This window comes from Ooceraea biroi, chromosome 9 (assembly GCF_003672135.1).
Source record: "Ooceraea biroi isolate clonal line C1 chromosome 9, Obir_v5.4, whole genome shotgun sequence".
NCBI lineage: Eukaryota > Metazoa > Arthropoda > Insecta > Hymenoptera > Formicidae > Ooceraea > Ooceraea biroi.
The window spans coordinates 6,208,393-6,228,692 of record NC_039514.1 but is presented as its reverse complement, the minus strand read 5'-3'; the positions used below and the strand labels follow the sequence as shown (position 1 = coordinate 6,228,692).

General features: G+C 45.3%; 1 protein-coding gene across 4 annotated transcripts in view; it reads right to left on the bottom strand.

The window, feature by feature from the left end:
• Nucleotides 1-20,300, bottom strand: part of LOC105279610 (headcase protein) — a 142,534-nt gene that overhangs the window by 33,258 nt on the left and 88,976 nt on the right. Inside the window, exon 1 of one of the 4 annotated variants that reach the window (XM_011339487.3) lies at nucleotides 2,057-2,136. The exons of the other annotated variants lie outside the window; for them this stretch is intronic. Coding sequence (XP_011337789.1) covers nucleotides 2,057-2,098 — 42 coding nt within the window. The 5' untranslated portion in view covers nucleotides 2,099-2,136. Of the gene's footprint in view, nucleotides 1-2,056; nucleotides 2,137-20,300 lie in introns of those variants that run through there. 4 annotated transcript variants of the gene reach the window in all.

The following is a 20,300-nucleotide window of genomic DNA, read 5'->3' as shown; positions in this document are numbered from 1 at the left end:
TCTCCTTTCCCCCGCCGTCCGGCGAAATGAGGGCGAGACCTCGCGGACCGGAGAAAATTTCTTGCTCCCCCTTCCCTCCACCGCAGTTGCACTTTCGAGACCAATTCCCGATGCGCCCCGGTACCATCTCGAATCACGCTCGTAATTGCATGGAGCGCCATATTGAAAGGCGTTAATTAGCTATTACAAGTATTAATGGAGACAAGCGGGATCGAAGCTTACTCTTGAAGAAATTTGAAAATCATGACAACTTCTTTCTTAATTAATTAATAAACTTATTTTCGTAATGAAAAAACAAGTTCGTAACGAATTATTATAATATTAGGTGCACGAAGAGTTGCCAGGACAGATAAAGGGAGATGAATGAACATAAATGATGAAAGATGATTACGAGTAAAGATCAGTGAACGATCTACGACGCTCCATTCTCAGCAGTCGGTACTCGCAATCAAAGAGGGCATATCGGTATATTTTCGGACTCGCATGCTCTCGTATATAACTCGATCAATGGAGCCGTAAGTCACTTCGACATGAATAACACACACACAGCAACGTCGAATATCAGCGCGCTAGCGAGCACAAGCTTGATATCTGGTTTCACCAATAAACGCAAAAATTGGAAATGCTAATGCACGTCGGCGAACCCGCGGGGGTGAACGACCGGCTGACGAGGTCCGTAGACTGATTAGTCACGAAGTTCGCCCACGTAAACTAGAAACAAGATACGCGACAGCGTGTCGGGGAAAACGCGACAAAATAAATTAATACAAACCGGAAGAGTGATTTTCCATGCGAGCTGCGACCTTGCGTTGCATCCATTCACGTGAATGGAACGTTCCTTTCCGAGTCGTGACAAAATTGTGCGACAAAACGGTGAATGCATCATTGTCTTTTCCATCATTAATAACATCTCCCTTTTCGTTACTTGAAAATTTAATTATTCTTGGTAATAATTTATGTGGACGGTATTAACGGCTGCATTTCTCAACTCACGATTCTGTTACCTGCATTGGGCAGAAATAACTTTGAATGGATGACATAAGAAATTGTACGCGAGTATTCTGCGCGCGTTTAATATATAATACGCGTTTAAAAAATTAAGCTATTACGTTGCGCTATCAATTTATAGTTCCTCGTTTTTAAATGAGGAGAAACTCGCGGCTTCCGAGTATCATATAATCGTATCATATCTGCTGTAAGAGACTCGAACACTTGCGCTCCACAAATCGAAATACTGAAATAGAAAGCGTGCTGAAAATTAATGAAGAAGGCGATTATGCACGTGCAGGCTTACTCTGTATCACAGAAAATAAAAAAAAGCGAAGAAAGAAAATCGGGCTATTATATTTTACACGCTGTTCGCAGCTCGCGGGCGCTTGCGTCTAGACGCTCGGAGAGAAACTCTGCTTTATCTACGCTTGTACCCCATAAATCTCAAATATTATCGATACCGCGTAGCAGTAGACGCGTGTGCCGGCCGAGGCGAATCAAAAACGGATTACGCGAACGCAAACGCACGTAAACCGATAAGCGACCGAGGAAAACGCTCCCGCCTGCTCGCGCGCGAAGATCCGGCCGCCACCGAGCAGATGCCCCTCTCCGGATGAAGTCCAACAAAGGAAACGGGCATTGCCTGGCTAAGCGGATAAGGATATGGAACGCAGGATCCTCAAACAGCCCTCTGACAGCACAAAGGGAGCCTGATTACCCGTGGATGATTTACCACGCGCTCGCGCGCGCTTGGGGCCCGCGACATCCGCGATACCCGGAGGATCTGTCCTGATAAAAAGACAGAGAGAAGGAGGAAGGGATATAAGCCTGGAACACGGATGAGACACAGCAGGAAAGGGATGGTATGACCATCGCCAAGGAAGACGTGGTGCACGATGAGCTGAAAGAGAAAAGAGAAGGGGAACGAAAAACGGAGTGATCTCTCGGCGATGAGGACGACACCGAGAGTGTGTCATGAGCAACAGCTGGACACAGCCTCTTCAGCGAAATGAGATCTTGGAGTTCATGATCTAGTGGTCAACACTCGTTTCTATCAGTTACTCACCACGCAACTTGTAGACACGAAATCAATCTTGTCGAAAATCATCTTTGAGGCTTACCTGGAAAAAAGAAGAGAATATTGTTGTATAATTGCCATAATACTGAGTATCGTAATACTAAACTTATTGTACAGAGACACAATCTTCAGATTATAACAATTTAAAATATTCATTTAAAATTATATCTCCATCATGAAGATCGCAATCTCTGAGATGAATCTCTCTCTCCTCGTTGCTCTTTTTTTTAATAAATAATTATCTTATCACATTTTACGCATCCCACTCATAAGCGTAGCTACGTAGCTTTATAAAATATACGTCAGTTAATTTCCCTCTTGTGTATAACTCATTAAGAGTCAGGCGCGAAAGGGTTACGCTAAAAGCTCCCGCCGCCGCAGTTTTCCCCCGCCGGTAAAAACGAGGAAGCAGCACGTTCACCAACCCCGCTCGCGCATCTCGCCAGAAGTTTCTTTGTTCCCCAGGATCTCCCGCGTCCGCCGGACTTGCTCAAACTTATGGCACAATGGAAGCGAGATAGCAGCGGGGGTAAATGCAGGTAAGACCGTTTGGCCGGTCGGGGACAAAACATCCCTTACGGGGTTCGGGATCGTTCCCTCAGCCTCCTCACCTCCTCGTGAGGCATCGAGAGAGCTAAAGCACGTAATGAAAATAGTCCCTCCTAATTCGGCGCGATCTCTCGACGATCTCTGACCGGGCGGCTCGTCTTCTCCCATCCAAAAATAGCCCCTCCGCTATTCGAGAAGCGAACCCCTCTCTCGTTACGACCCCGTAATAACGGTCGGTGCCGTCTACGCCACTCGTTTCGCCGATAACCATGTGTACACCGACGCACGTGGGACTTATTGTCGCGCGCACACGCAGGGAGAGAATCTTGCGTTTCCTCTGTCTCTTTCTCTGTTTCTTTTCTCTTTTCTCTCTTGTGATAATTCATAGTGACCATCAAGCGTCACCTGCCGCAGCAGAGAAATGCCAGAAGCGCACGTGCTTAGCGTTTGTCAGCAAGAATGAGGAAATTAACACTGATTAGCAGTTAACAATCTGGAAGAAATAATAAAAAAAGAAAAAAATTCTTTGTGAGATGCGATCGGGATGGATGCACATCGCACAGGAATGATTACAGCCCCCCGTACTGCCGCTACGATCTCGTAATAATAACAGTTCTTCACCCTCGTACATGCGCGCGGGTGCCCCATAGATCGCGCGGCGAGATACGATTGTCTCTATTAGGCGTTCCGACGAACTCGCGCGCCGAGAAAAGAGATGGAGAGAACTTCGACATATGCTTTGCCGTTCCTCGCGGCGTTTATCACAGATCAGTTTCGTAATCTGGACCAGTGAAACAATGGTCACGATACACGCTCTCGATACACCATAATGAGCCCGTAACGACGATGAGTTTTATCCAGCAAACAAATACGCGGACTGATAGACAATTCAGAAAAAGAAATGAAGCTTCGGGGGTAAGGGGAAGAAGGACAAATAGCAGCTGTTGGTGGCAGCTTTGTCTCCTATCGCTAATCCTAGCTCGTTTCTCTAATTTTCCCGCACGATCGTTAAGCTCGCATCACCTACCTCCGATTACGCGGGCAGGCTGAGTAGGTTTCTCCAGCACGAGACGGGGGGTGTGCCCCTCGTCCCACGGGAGAGCGTGTCTCGGGGTAGCTATCAGCAGTTCGCGCTTCTCGGCCGTCAGCTACGGCGATAGGGCGTAATTCCGGGCTCTTATCAGTCGGCACCTCCGACCTCGGGGAGGCTTTGTCGTCGTGGAGGCGGCGAACCAGGAAGAAGGATAATCCTCTTCCTTGCTCCCCAAGCAAAGTGATGAAGAAGAGCAGGAGGGAGGGAGGAGGAGGAGGAGGAGGAGGTGATAGTGGTGATGATGGTAAAGAAGGAGGAGGAGGGCAAGTGTCACGAGTGTCTCGAGTGCTCCACGAGACTGCTCGTTACGAGGTGTTTTGCTTATCTGGACGACGAGTAGGAGAGACCGAGTCTCTCGGAAGGCATCGGCAGCCGGATGTGCCGGCCGAAGAAGGTGTCAAGGCGGGAGGTGGAACCACCTCAAGGTGGAGGCTCGAGCGAGGATTATAGACGAGGAACTCGGGTGACGAGCGAGTAGAGGCGTGCAATTCTGCGGCTGCCGGTAATTGGCGATATTTGCATATCTCTCACGCTAACTGCTCGACGTCGCAGACGCGAACGGCGCCGACGGACTTCTTCATCCACCCGGCCGGGATTTCTTTTGTGCGCGGGACCTTCGCGGTAAAAGGGAGTCTGGTCTTTCTTCTCAAGTGCGTAAGAAATCGCTTGATCCTTTGTGTGACGGATTGTTAATAATGAAAACGGTCACAGCACGCGTATATATTTCTTTTTTACTTGCGTATTCATGATACGTGAAATTGCATGAGGTGTCAGTTGAAATAAATCGGAGCAAACTCGTGAAGACCGTACATGAGTAGAAGATTACGTAATGATCGTGTTGTTACCTAGCAATTACGCCATTATTACCGTTTATCTTGTTAAAAACGCAATTTGCAATCTCGGAAATATCCCGAAATTGGCTTTCCAGCTGACCCTGTATTACCTGAGGTATTTCCGCTCTTCCGCGTGTAATTATCAGACATTACTCGCGTGAATCTCATTTTTTCGCGTAATAACCCGTGAATATCAAATAAACCGGCACATCCTGTGCCGAGTGAGTGACGGTGCACGTGCAATCGCTCGCAAATGGAGATTCGGGCGAGAACGAGGGCGCGAACAAAGACAGGAGGGCCCCAAGCAAGGAGAACGGAGATGTTCCCGAGGACGGGGGCGAGAAAGAGAGGAGACTGTCGCCATGTAATCCTACCGCTACCAGTAATTAGCGACATTAGCATATCTCTCTCGCTGACTGTCGTCCTGCGCCGCAACGGCGGAGGAAGCGATTTACATGCGAATGGCCCCACTTTAAGCGCCGCAAAAATGACTGCGTTCTCGTAAATAAAAACTGTTTACGGACGGCCGAGGAACAGCCATCGTGGGAGAAACTGCACGTAAGAACTTCACCGAGAGATTATGAAGTGCGAGGGAAGCCTCGAAAAGCCTTGGTGGCTCCGAGACGAAATAAAAAAAAATCGTGAGAGTCACCTTAAATCTCTCGAATACGCGGCATCCGCATCACATGCGGACCAGATGCTTCGAAGAGGTTTCCCTGGAATCACTTGAAGTCGATTAGTAATTACAATAATTGATCTCCTTTTGCGCGTCACGTCGAAAAACCGTTTTGGAGAGGACGGAGGAGGCGAACGATATGCAAATGCGATAATCGAAGGGTGTTCATTACTTATTCCGATAATTACGGCAGATAAGGGTGCCGTAAACGTCGGGCAGCCGCCTCGGCTCGAGCTCCGCGAGAAGGAAGTTTCACGAAAAAGCTTTAACGACGGAGGCGAATGTCGGCCGTTCTCGCTTCGGTATTTCGCTTTGCATAATTACGACATAATTCGCGCGCTTTATCGTTCGTTCGTGTCCTTAATGTCTCGGAAAGTTTCGGAGCTCGGTACCACCCCGAGCGGTAAGGCGGCGACAATGCCTCGTTAGACCCTAATGCCACCGTGAAAGAACTAGGATTAAGAGATGTAAACCACCTTGCAAATTGGCAACTGTCCTTGGAATGCAAAATCAAATGGCGTTAATGTCGCGGCAAGGAATTATGAGTTTTTTTCTCGAGAAAAAGAACAAGACTGAGTCTGACGATACATTATATGGAATAAGAATCGCGCGTTGACGAACGTGAAAACGGCACGAGTTAGCACAATAATTTGATGGAAATAGCAATGCAAATTGCAGTAAAAAAACTCATCGCAAGATTACCGATGATGAAAGTAATTTTTACCGAAATTATAAAAACAAAATACGGCAATGTATTTTATGCACAGACGACATATAAAATATTAAATAATCCACAAGAACAAATTTTAATACCTTTTATGAAAAAAGAAAAATAAGAACAATCTTATTCCTTACATTACTTGAATAAACAATCATGTCTTCGTGATCTTTTTCTCAACTGATGAAAAGAAGTCCGATTTAATGTGGCGCGAGAAATCCGGCTGTGAATCAGTATACATGGTAGGGCGCGCTTTCCAGGGAAAATTGGAAATACGTTTCACCGGGTGGATAAAGCAAGGGATTCACGAGGGGTGGGCGGAGGGTCCACCCGCGGGAGGTATAGATGAGCCGGAGTGAGACAGTTCCGGTGGCACGCTTTATTGCTAATAGGATGTTGCCCGGTTAATTCCCAGCAGAGAAGCTGACTCGAACGAACCGGAGAGTTCGTAAAGTTTCGGGAAGGAGACGGCTTCGGCGAAGAGAGGGTGAACGGAGAAAAGAAACGGCGGAAGGCGAAGGACAGGGAGAGGATTGCGACGGGGCAAGCCCTGAAATTTTACTGCGAAACGCCCGTCCCGATGAATTTGCATGGAAATTCGCCGTCGAGGCAAGAGACGTATACCTCGTGAGAATTAACTCGGTTACGTCTAATGAGCGCCAAAGATGGCGATGAACTTTGCGGAAGGTGACGGCGAAAAGGTGGTCCTCGCGATCGATCTGCCGAACTTTCGGAACATTCGCGCTTGAATCTTGCCGCGAAGTCGAGCGATTGTTGGCATCGAAGTTCGCTTTAGAGTACATATCGATAGACGTGCATATTATGCGTTTTAATAACCATTGTTTTTTGTATTTAACATCTAAAATTGCAATCTAAAATTTCTTTCAGTTTTAATTCTGGCAGTTTTGTAGTTTTGATTCGCAGCTGAACGGTTCATTTTATTTCCTGCTGTAAAACACGGCGAAAAGACAAACACGAGAGAAATGTGATCGATACGATTGCGCGATTGCAACCTCGGCGGCAGTTATTACAACCATGAACAGAGTTATCGTTACATCGAACTATTATGAAAACGTTAAGTGAAATTTTTATGAAACTCATTGTTGCGAGACTTAAACGCCCCGGGACATCGCGCCGACAAGAAATAAAGTCAATTCACGGTTCATTGGCTAGTCAGCGTGTGCTTTTCATCGTGTCAGAGCCTGAATGGGGGATCGCGCATAAAACAGCGAAATGCCGAGGGCGCGCTTTCGCCATGAAGCGAATCCCGAATAACGTGATTCGGGAAAGGACGAATCGCAAACAGGAGAAAATGAAAAAGAGAGAGAGAGAGAGCTAATGCGGGAACAAGAGAAATAGAGATGACCGCGAACAAAGAAAAGTCGGCGCGACGCCGGAACTCATTTAAATTATGAAATTACCAAGTCCGTGTATATAAACCTGTCCGTAAGCTTCTTACGGGAGTTAACTAACCTCATAAAATTAGTGGGTAGGTGTAAACTTGCTGCTCTCCTCGCCAGCGACCCTAGACTTCCCTTTCCTTCGTCCCTGACCCTTCTGCCGCGACCCTCTTCTTAATGTCGCCCTCCGCACCGCCACCTCGCCTTCCGTCACCTCGTAAAACCCAAGTCGAGACAATGCGAGAACGTAACGAGCAGCGCGATGAAACCACCTCCACCATCTCCACCACCTCTTTCTCCTTACGTTCTCCCTTCGCAACCCTCAAAAACCAGAACCCTTCCCAAGACCCCTGCATTCCCGCGGCGATGTCCTCCGTAACACCTCTGCAATGCGGTTTACTTCCCCGTTGAAATGTCGCGAACACGCGGGAACATTCTCCCGACAACTCGTGAAATAGCCAGGGGATGAGATAAGAGGGAAAACGAAAAACTCCGGTGTCAAACCTCCCTTCGCGTGGCGAGAACGTTGCGGACAAAATTTGCACAAGGGACAACCCTTCATCAACAATTACGCAACAAATATATTTCCCACTAATTGTAAGCATGTCCTTCCACATAAAATCATACAACTTCTATGTATATGATACATGAAATTGCACATAGAAATATCCCGCACCTCGTCGCGAAATTTCCAGCAGACGCAGGGCAGTTTTCGGTCCATCCGACCGCAGGTCGTATCGTTCCTCCCTTCGAGGCAATAACGAGGTGCTTGCCTCTAACGAAGAAAGTTTTAGGGATGAGTGGTGGGAAGGGGAAGAGTGTCGGAGAGGGCTGCAACGCGCGGTTAGCGGCTATTCTCGACCGGCTGGATGGGTATGTCGGTTACACACGTACGTGAACGCGCGAGCGCTTCTAAGTACCGGTCTGACCCGCATAAATTAAATAAACTGCGTGTTTAAATGCAAAGCGAAGGCCCGCGAATAAAATGGACCGGCTCCGAAAGGCAAGGAGAAGACAGAGAGGAGGAGGAGGAAGAAATGGAAGAGGAAGACAAAAGGAGAATAAGAAGGTGAATGAGGAGGATAAAAAGAAAGAGGATAAGACGATGAAGGAGAGGGTGGGAGAGGAGGAGAAGGAAGACAATGACAACGGTGGCGGAAAGGATTGGAAAAGTGCCCCGGCGCTTCATTCGGCGTTTGTTTGCTCTAAATATGCATGGGGCACGGCCGTGACGGGCTTTATGCACAATATATACGTGTATATATCGTACGTGCCCGCACGTTCCTCCGCGGAAAATTGAGTCACGTAGAGCGGTGGCGGGGGCGGAAGCAAGGACAAGGTACAAGGACCTGCCACCCTTCCTTCTTCCCCTCCCCATTTCTTCGCAACCAAACCGATAGAAAGTACGTACGGTGAATCCGCGCCGAAACTAGTGTTTCCTTTTATTGGCAGGGTTGCACACAGGGTTGCCACTGCATCCCCAAGCGAGACTTTTTGTGATTTTGTGATGATTGTAGGGAGATTTCTCATGAAACACGATAATTTGTAGCTGATAGTTCGTTAATTAATCGTGATGATTTGTGAAGTGAGGCTTTATTACTCGTGGTGATTTATAAATTGATGTTTTATTACTCGTGTTATTACGTTGTTATTACGCTGCGGTTGATTAAGTGGATAATTAAAATCTTGATGTATCAAGACTTCAATTTTCAGTCTGTATCAACAGAATTTCTTGGGCGGATCTTGAAGATTGATCGTAATATCAAGAGTAAGCGACAGTTGATGAAGATTTTATGACACGAGTTGGAACTTGTGTAATTGAAACTTTACAATATTCCATTTACACTGGGGTTATGTACTTTTCATTCCTTTCTTTGCTTATAATCTCTAATGAGATAAGTAATAAAGATGTTGGATAAGTTAATAAAAATGACGTCGGGATAATAAAATCTTTTTGCAAAGTGTCAGAAGACGAGAAATCTGTGTTTTAAAATTAGGACTTTATTAGGATTTTATCCAGACACAAATAGTACAAAAAAATATCAAAGAACATGCATATGTCTACAAGTGATATAATAATAATATTTTAATATTAAATAAATAATTAAAAATTAAAAATTCTCAGAGAAAATACAGATCTACTAACTATTCCCATTTAAATACAATGGAAACATTTTCAAGAAAAACAAATTGCAATTATCTCACAGAAATTACCTTTGTTGAATAACACATAATATTATAAAATTCGCGACAGCGTAAAGAAACGCCGAAAATTTCGTGAAATTATCAAACTGACACATCACAGTATTTTCTCTCGTTGAAATTAATTATACAAAAATTACCTGAAATTATTCCACATGATAAACTGAACGTAATTAACAATTTTAATGTAGGTACATTAAAATGTCGACAATTAAAATTAGTAATCCTTTAGAATGTAATCGAACGTTAATGTCTATACGCATCAAGAATGTCGGGCATAAAGTAGCCAACAATTAGAAATGCAATTAAAGGGACTGAATAAAATACCGAGCGAATAATGAAAAAGCGTATCGGCACGTCCGCGTCGCTGTGGAGCAGGCGCGCACATATACAGACGTCACCTGATAACTCCACAAAAATGGCCCGCCAAATCGAGATTCTACCACACCCAGCCATTGTTAACGAGAACACAATGTCACGCTGTATAATGCACAATGCGCTCTCGCCAGCGCATTAATGCGCAATGATGTGCGCGCTTGTATACCCACATCGCGGTACTTTTTTGTTTCGTCGTCCCTCTCTCCATCATTGTATCGGAAAAAATGGGAATGTATATTAAAAGCATGCCATCGGTTCCAACATTTACTTTATAATTCTGATTAACATTGCACGCTTCGCGTTCAGCTCCGAATGAAAAATCCTTAATGGAATTAAATGGAATTATTAAAGTGTTTTTACATTACACTTGTTTCACTTCATTTATATTCTTGTTTAATAAAATACTAAGTGAAATTTCATTGTCGAATAAATAACAGAGCGCCGAGAAATATAAAAATATAAAATAATAAATATAATAATTAACGTTATAACGACATTTAAAAAATCGTACAGATTTCTATCAAAAATCTGTAATATCGAAATTGCACGGAGAAACTGAACGTTACTACCTCTTAGCCATCCAGATATCAACGTTATTAAATCGTGCGTTCGATTATCGATACATCTCGACCGCGTATCCATCACGAACACTCGCGATCCACTATCGGCGCTGCACTCTTTCTCTTTTTTCTCATCGGAAACAACAAAACCGGACGGGCGGCGTTTAATTTCCTGGTTGCAGCACATACGCGGTCGGCGCCAATCTCCTCCGGTAATTTCAACCGCGCGACATTTTCGCGCCGGTTCGGCGGAATCGAACGTGCGAGCGGCGCTGAGCCGGCGCCCGAATGTGACATTATCTCGCGACGCCGACGCCGGTTGTCGTCCCCCTTCGTCGAGGCGTCGTACGGTAACGTGCAGGCGAGGAGGCGCGCGTTCGCCTGATAGAAACCGTTGTCGGGGAACTTCCTGACGGCGATAACGCGTGCGACGTCTCGATTTCGCGAGGTTCCCTCGCGCCGAGAGACCTTTCTGGTGTTCCTAACGCATGTACATACATTCAGTTCTATAATAAATACAATGCGGACATATTTGCTATTAAATGTCAGGAAATAAAGCACTGAATGTACCAAAATTAAATCTTTTTATTTTTATCTAATATTCTATCTAATATTCTATCTAATATTCTAGAATATTTATAATTTGCAAATGTACAAGTGCCTACTTTTAAAAGGCTTTTAAAAGATTGAAGAACTTTGATGAAAGCATCTCCATCTTCTGAGATCATCATGATCAGCATGTATAATATTGTATCTGAATTATATCCAATTTCGTCTGACGCGAACTAAATTTCTTTCATCATTTCCCCTCACTTTGATCTTCGCAGCTGCGTTCCATGCGAATATAACCGAAACACTTGATGCGATCGTCAAAAGGAAGCCATAGACTGTTGAGAGAAGCTCGCATCGAACTCCATTTGCCAAGTCTTGAGAGTCCTTAATCAAAATGAGACTCGCAGGAGAGGGACGGGAGGTGCGCCCAGCGACATAAAAATGGGAACTCGTATTTCCTGTCGTGTTTTTGCGCCGATGGAGTCTCCTCCCGATCGGAGGAACAGAAAACCGCGCTTTTCAATGCTGCCGCGTGAAACGCAGACACCGTGACGCCGAAAATGCGTTTCATACGTCTCGCTCGATTAATCATGGACCTTACGGGCCTCGAGGGCACCGAGGGGTTTTCGGTATATCTTCCCTGGAGGAGGCAAAGGGCAAAGGGTTGCAAGACGCGCGCCGTCACTTGACAAAACCGAATGATGCACCGACGTGTCGCGTTCCCTACGGATAATCAATTTTGTAATAAAAAGTTTCTAATACAATTTTGTAATAAAAATTCTGGGGATGGGTGAGAGTCGCAGCGATTTCTCGAATTCGACCGCGCAAATCCCTCACCTCACCTCGTCCCGCCGGCTTAAATTCTTCCGTTACGTGATATTTCGGTACGGTTATTTTTCTACAGCGACGCGGGAGAATTAACGAGGGAGGGTGAAGGGGGAGGAAAAAAATATTCCCGTCATGCCGCGTTTAATATTTTATAAAGCCCATCGCCCGGCGGAATAGAACCGGAAGACACGCGAGAACGTACCGTACGTGCGGGAAAATGGACAATGAAGAAGGAGCAAGGGGAAAGGATGCAGACACGTAAAAAGTGGCGATTGTTAATTAAATCCAGTAAGCCGCGGGGGAGCCTGGTCCCGACCGCTCGCCATCATCCGTTCTATTTTCGTATTTGTCTTGCGGCTCTCGTCTCGAAATGTTTATTCTGCCGCGCGGCAGGGTGGTACATATAAGACGAACAAATCCCATTAAAAAAGCTTTTATTCCGCGCGCGCGCATCGCCAAAGTTGCAATTCAGCTCGGATTATAATCTGGCCAGAGCAAAAGTCCCTTTTGAAAAAAAGAATCCCTCGCAGAGGTACTTGATTTAATTTCTTTATTACGTTATGGTCTCTATTGTGACTTCATCGTACGGACAAATAATTCTTCGACTGCGCGATGCACAATACCCGGCAAAGTAAATACGTAAATTAATGCAGATATATTCCTCTTCTTGTGATTGTGCCTTCGGACGGCGCTCGAGCGATTGTCCAAACGTCGTGCACAAATGCAAATATATTCATACAATCAAAAATTTTCTTTATTAAATTTTCTGAGAGTGCCAAGCGCGCGATACTTTTCCTTCTGCTTTCCGTGATTCTTTCAACAATTTAAAAGCCATGGCATTTTCCATTCGGAACTGTCACAGTGGAGTAAACTCGTGGAACACAACAGACGCCAGATTTGATTGAATCACTACTTGGACGATCAGGAAACGAGATTGACACGCGTCATTAATAGCGCGGCATGCCACCCTATTAAATATACGGCCGCTTTTACGTTCGATTAATCGACCCCTACGCCCGCGGTAACGAGCTTGCTGCTTCAAGGAGCGATAAAAGTTTCGTGTGATTATCGGGAAGGGCGGTGCAGATCCTCTTGCAGATCCGGCATACAAAGACAGTCAGAATAGGAGAAAGAAAGCTCCCCGGCCGGTCTCCCTTCAGCTCTGCGGATTGAATTACCGTTGTACTCCTCGTTGGTTTTCCCAAGTGGAAGTGGGAATGGGACTGAGGCAGGGGTGAAAGCCAGAAAGGCAGAAGGGCATAGCAGAAGGCCGGCCGTGGGCCACGTTAATTGGACGGATGATGCCACTAAATCCTGAGAACCTACGAAGGTGGAGGCCGAGGATGGAGAGTCGGAGGCCGCACGCTTTGTCAGAAATTAGGGGTGGAAAACGGACATCCGCCGGGACAAAAACGTGGACGAAACCGTGACGTTCCGCACCGCGGGCCTGAGAAATCAGCGGATAAGGCGTCGAGGATTGATATCCTCGCAGGAGACGATGCGAAAGACGCAGTGGCTAGTTAAGCCGAAAAGAAGGGAAGCCAAAAGGGGGGAACAGGTGTAATGTGATATACATGGAGCTTGAGACGATTCTCACGTGACGACTTACGCAATAATAAATTCTCAATCGTTCAAGTAATCGATAATTGTATCATTTCAGATAAGTTTGATAATATCTGATGATGTCTTCTTCTTGGCAAGAAAAGCCGAGGTGAATAAATATAAATATGTGAATAAATATCCATACAATAATTTCGTAATTTTTCAAAATAATTTTCTTGCTTGATTAATTGTGGTATAAATAAAGCTGAATGATGCAGCATAAAAATTAATTGCATCGAGCAGAGACGAATATCTGTATTAATTAATCAAACAAAAATAATATCGAGAATAATTATTGAAAAATGAAGGAGCTTTATGTGTAGCATACGTCGCGACGATAACAGCAGATAATGGAGAACAATCGCAATCGTATCACTGTTTGCTGAGCTGCAAGAGTACTTTCGCGTATGCAGATACGCCGCTTTGCGCGCGGGATATCGAGATTGCTTGAAATACGCGTGGTATCGTGTTATACCCAATCAAACAGCATGCACGATGTCGTACGGAGGGTTAACGGTGTTTTGCGCGCAACTTTCATATCTCGCCCGACATAAATTACTTTATTACGACTGACGTGCACCGAGGCTCGCGCTGGTGTGAGTGCGAGCCGGCGAAGTCTTCTTTGTGTGGATTCGTGGGTGGCTCGTTAATGTAAACGATACTCTTGAACTACCGCCGATTATTTTTTCCGCTCGCTCCCCTTTTATGCGTATTACGTCGTCTCTATCATCTCTGCTCTCGTTCAATTGCAACGAAAATACTGCTCTGTCACGCGTGCGCGTGCTCAATATTACAAATAAACGGTTTGCAAATCGTATCGCCAATAATAAAAACAATTCCCAACTTTCTAGTTACAATTTCCTCCTCAAAGAGAACAACTTTGCAAGCTTATAACAAAATGTAGCCATATCATTGCGGAACGCCGCCAATAGTAACAGCGAATACCGATAAGAATGATATCTCGCAACATTAGCCTCAAGATATTAAGAAAAAAGCAGTTTATTGTGCTTCTAAAAGATAGAACCCGTTGCTTTCTTCAATCGCAGATAACGATAAGTTGCATGAATGCGAAGATATCGGCTAAATAGAGATCATCAGTTTCCTGACAATTTCTATGCAACCTTTATCTTTGGCCGAGAGATAAAATGACCAACAAATATAATTTTTCTGCTATGCATACAGCTAGCAATCTACGCTCTTTGTTAGATACTTTTGTTAGGAGCTCGAAGCGCGTTGCACATGCTGCATCCCTTGCTGTATCTTTTTTTCGCATCGCGCCTTCTATCGCGACTATTCCAACACGCGGCGCGATAACCCTCCGACAGTTGCGAAACGGCCAAACAATAAACATTTTGTCGTTATACCAATCCGGCGATAAGAGGCTAATAAAGTTGCCCCCTCCCCCAGCTGACACCCTCGTAAAAGCGACGGCAATGACCTCATCAGATCCGGAATCACGTTAGCAGAAACAACGTATTGTTGTAAAGTAGAAATAGCGCTTTTATCTGACGAATTATCATATGTCGGATGAACTCGTGCGGAGTTATAATATTACATGGAATTTCAAATAATTTTAATCACCAAACTGCATACTATTATATTAGCGAATTAATTAACTTTTCAATTTTCTCGTGTTTTCTTTTACTTTGAAACATTTAATTAAACCGCGGGATAATATTAATTTTTACTGTCTCGTTATTACACTCTGCTTTTATATCATTATTAAAATCCATCTGAAAACTCTCCAGGTGACAGAAAAGAGCAAACAGCCAGCAACAGAAAGCACGAGATATACCCGAGTCTACAATTAAATCCATAACTCAAGCTAAAGCTTCTTTCCTGAAAAGCACAGTTCCACAAAAGCTCGCCCGGAAGATATCGCTCGGGCATCAATTCGCTTATCACGCTCGTCCAACTCGAGATTTTGTCGTTGCGGTATCTTAATTGTCGCAAATCTGTGCATTTCTCATGAGAAACCCGCCATGCGCTACAGATTCAGTGGGGAAAAACGGTTCGCATTTATGGCGGCCATGAATAGTCGCGCCGATCCGTTTTACCTCCCTCGCGACAAAACGCATCGTACATCCTCCCGTGGCCGCGTGTCCGCCCATCATCGCGTCGCGTCGGTTAGGTTACCGGGGCGGGAAATTTTCCGGGCAATTTTCGCGAGCCGTAATTCCGTCCTCGCACTCGCGACTAATTGCGTAAAACGAACGCGACGACATATCTCGCGCGAGATCGTCGACGATCGTCGTCATCGTCTTCGGAATTCAGCGAGAGGAGGAAGCGTCTTCCTTCTTTGAAGGTACCCTTTTCCCGCTTCATCCTCTCGTTCTCCACGCTCCAGCGTGTACTTTCTGCGGACCACACGCGGCGCGTAAGTGCGTATCCGCTCGCTCGCGAAAAGGCCGCGTCGCTTTTCCCGAGGAAACCAGGCGTTTCCTCCCGCGAGGCGCTGTGCACGTAGCCGAGAAAATAGAGAGGAAAGAGATAAAAGCGCAAGGCTGAGCGGCAGCAGGAGGATCTGACCGAGCGCCAACCGCACGAAAATAGCCGCGCCGCCGAGGTAGCAGGCTAAATTTTCACCGGACACCACCAGTGTGTCTGTGGTGGTAGTTGAATTTTCGTTTTGAGTCTGGCGTGCCTCTTGCATGCGTGCGTGCGTGAGGGCGCACGCGGAATGTGCAAATTGGCAAATTGAAATAGAAAATGTGCGATGGGCGTTGACGAAGTGCACTTTCAAAGCCACGGAGTATTTTAGAACGACAAATAGATAGCAAATGATTGGAAAATATGAACCAAGGAATGCAGTTTTAGCACCCTTTCCCTAACGCCAGATTGCCGGCGTCACTTAAAAATAGTCACATCATTTTGCTAAGCGCACATTACACTTTCGCGTTACGCAAAAGCGCCTATCGAACGCATCGGGAAACAACGCAAGCACCTTTTCCCCCTTTTACTTTCGTAAGTGGCGATAAACCATCAGCTGCTTTCCGGCATTCCAGATAGCGACTCATTCCAATGATAATAACGGCGTTCCAGCGATAATTCAGCGCGCGAGGTGCGAACTGGCCGTAAATTTTTCCGCGTGCGACGCAATTAGTTTCTCGAGACTCGTAAAACGCCGGGCCGTGTCAAGAGCGCGACACAACGACGACGACGAGGCAACTCGGTGACGACTTTTCGTAGACGTGACGACGGCGAGAACGACAAAGGAGGAAACGATAACGCTTTCACGCGAGTCGGCGTTTTCCCCCGACGAGCAAAACGGAAGAGAACCGAGCTCAATGATCAACGTAAATTTTGAAAGCTGTTAACGAGAACTGAAATCCAAGTGCAAGCAAATTTTTCAATTTCGCAAAATTGCTGACCGAAAGTGGAGAACTATTCAGGACAGTGCGCGTATACTCGCACGAGTTTCACGAAGCGCACTTACATAGCATTTCATCTCTATCTCTCTTTCTCCTCCACTCGATTCCTACGGCTGTCTCTTCGCCAAACACTAGAATGTTGTCCTAGCTGCGCAAATATGTATGCTTATTCCGTCGCCAGGCAAACGACGAGGATCTGCTTATCGGAGAGACGTTTCTTCGCCGCGCGAATTATGCCGAGAAAATTACACGACTCGTGAAAGTCCCGGCGCGTCACACATGCAGCGACGCGACGGGGGATGCATCATTAATATGGAATTGCGGGGTGGAAAAAGGAGTGACAGGACTGGTTTTTCGCGATCGTTCGCACGGAAAAACCGACTAGGTTTATGTCCGCTGCAGACGACGACTTCGATGATGAGGACGAGAACAACGACGATGATGATGATGACAGCAGGGGCCCCACAAGGTCAGACTAAAGTAGCGCAGTAAATTAACGCACACGTCGCGCAATTGCGGGGGTGTTGCGAGCAGTTGACTCGATTGATTAGTGGAACGAGCTTCAGCCTAGTTGGCCGAACTCTCATCGACGCGGTTGATGGTCGGATGAGAGAAGCGAAGCGAAGCGGAGCGAGGAGAGAAAAAGAAAGAGAAAGAAACAGAGAAAAAGAGGGAGGGAGAGTGAGGGTGGAAGAAGAGTGCAAGCGGGAGAAAACGACGGCATGGTTATTGCAAGATTTATGGCTTCTCTTCGTTCGGTCTCGTCGTCATGGCCGGACGAGGAGCGTGCGATACGCGAGGCCTACGCGAAGAACGAGAGGAAGGAGCTCGCTCGTTTTCCGCGAGTTAACGAGTGCACTTTCTTTTCCCTTCCCCCTACGTGGGAGAGCGATCGTTATTGTGTCCGTCTAGACGACGCTTTTTCATTGTAGCGTTTTCCTGCTGCTTGCTTGCGGCCTCGCCTCCTTATGCGCGGGTGTCGTTGGTCGAAACCGTGTGGCAACGGTATTTTTAGAGACGAGACACGGAGTTGCTCGTCATCCAGCAGCGCGTGAACCGCGAATGAATTACATCTGCAGAAACGGAGCGGCCAATGCCGCAAATTCTCGTGGGCCGCAAAGTGCCAGAGAAGAATCGCGCGAATGCGAGAGACGTTTGCTTTTGTTGTACTCGACCGCATCTCTCTTACAGTAACAACGAGGCGCCCGTTTGTCGCTCAAGTCGCCAAGTTGAGTACTCGTTTAACTTTGCTGCTGCTGCTAGTTGCCGGAACATTAATATTGTTGAACTCACGAGCGTGTTCAACATTTCAGGAGTTGTAATCAAGTCTGCAGAAGTTATTCCCAAATTAACTCTTACGGAGAATATTTCTGCATATTACGTGATAAATTTAAAAAACAGTTGGAGAAAAATAAAGTTGAATAAATATGAAAGTAAAAAATAAAATAAAATTAATGAAATAAGTACGCAGCTATATGTGGACACGGTGAAGAAGGACGAAAGAATTTAAAGAGAAAATGACAATAATAATATTCGTTTAATAATATTCATTAATTCGATAATAATATTCATTTCATTAAATTTACCACATAAACCTGAAATCGCATCTCGGTCGTTGCTTCCACCGAGAGACTCCGGGAGTTTCACTCGTGTGAATTCGCGAACAAGAAGGCAACAATTCGTACAAGAAGGCGTATCGCGGTTTATGAGAGCGTGGAATGAGACGAATGTTAATTGCAAAGTGGGAAAATCTTCCTGCTTCCAACTGAGGAAGAGACTGGAAAAACCTGTGCAGGGCGTGATCGGCGTAGCCGACGTTAATTGGTCGACGCGGAGGAGAATAAAAATAGAAGAGAAAGAGAGAGAGGGGGGATGGGCAATTATATCCTCTCGCTGTCCGAAGCGGAACGAATACCGGGCTGTGTGGGTGACAGTCGATTATTCTCCGTGGAAAACAAACACGCGAAGCGCGACTGCATTGTTGCAATCGACTTGCGTAATCCCGACTGGCCGGTAACGGTACCAGTAACGAAGAAGATGAGGCAATAATGCAAACTGGTCGAAATTAATGTCCGTTGTGCGTTTCTAAATTATTGTTATTAATTATTAATTGTATTATTAATTAATATAATACTATTCATTAATATTAGATTCAGAAATTAATTCTGTGATTACATTTCTCCATCAATAATCTCGCAATGTTTAATCAGCAATTCAATTCCGTTACTTACGATTCTCTTCCGGGGACACTTTATTACACGAGCACTCAACCCTGCGCGTCATCATTCGCTAACCACTGCGAAACTTTCAAGAAACAAGATGAGCAAAGGGAAAAACCCGCGACGCGGCTTTCCCTCGCGTGGCTTTTATTGTAATAGTTCCCGTGGATAGTCGCCGCACGTTAATGAAGATCTCAAAGGGACCGAAGCGGAAAGATACTCTTGCGACAACACCCCCGGCAATCCATTCGGGATTATTGACACCGACGAGACAGGTTCCCATTGCCTTCCTCCTTCCACGCGCGACGACTCCCTCGCATTCTCCCATGGTGTCGTTCACTTCCAGTGACACGCGGCGTGCCTTCCGATCAATCACAGGGCTGTCTCGTACCGGTCCCGTCGTTACAACGAACGCTATTGTGCACGCGCACTCGCTCTTCCTGATCCTCATCACCGCGTTATTCTGCTGAACTACCTCTCCCGATACGAACGTGTCAAGTATCAGAGAGACGTGGTAGCGATACGAAAATAGAAACGCTCGATATAAAAGCGGAACGAGAAGACTTTGGAAAGTTCGCCAAAGAAGCGAAAAATATGTTGTGCTTGCTCAAAATTCGTTCGAGATTTTTGAAGAAGGAAATTAAAGCAACAAGTCGAACTTGAAATACTTTTGTGGGATTTTTTAAAATCAGAATAATTTAAATGATTATTTGTGACAGTAAAAAATACTTGTAAATATTTTATTAATTCATTAAAGTCGATATGCATGTTAATTTGCATGCGAGAGGAACGCTCGCATTTTCTGATATTTGTATGTTTCCTTCTCTCTCGTAAAACTTAAAGCGAGTATACAAAGTGAAATTTTCTCAAGCAGCCGAATCGCAGTGCCAAAGAAGAAACGTGAAAGTAGCTCGCTACTTAATTTGCCTCTCCAGTTTATTCTAATGAACTTCACGATGCACAGCAAAAAAATGTATGTTAAATGCAACACATTTCACATGTCCCAAATGGTCCACTCAATTTGTTATGTTAATTTTGTTAATGTTCTTTTTATTTTTATTATGTTAAAATATGTTATTTTAACATTTGCATTAATCGATTATTTATTAAATTTAACAAAGTTTACTTAACACAAATTTGTTAAATTCGCACATGAACATGTTGCGTTTCCAACATTAAAATTTTGGCAATAACTGTTTTTAACAGGAACACAAAACATTTCTTGCTGTGTACAGTTACGCCACGCGAGAC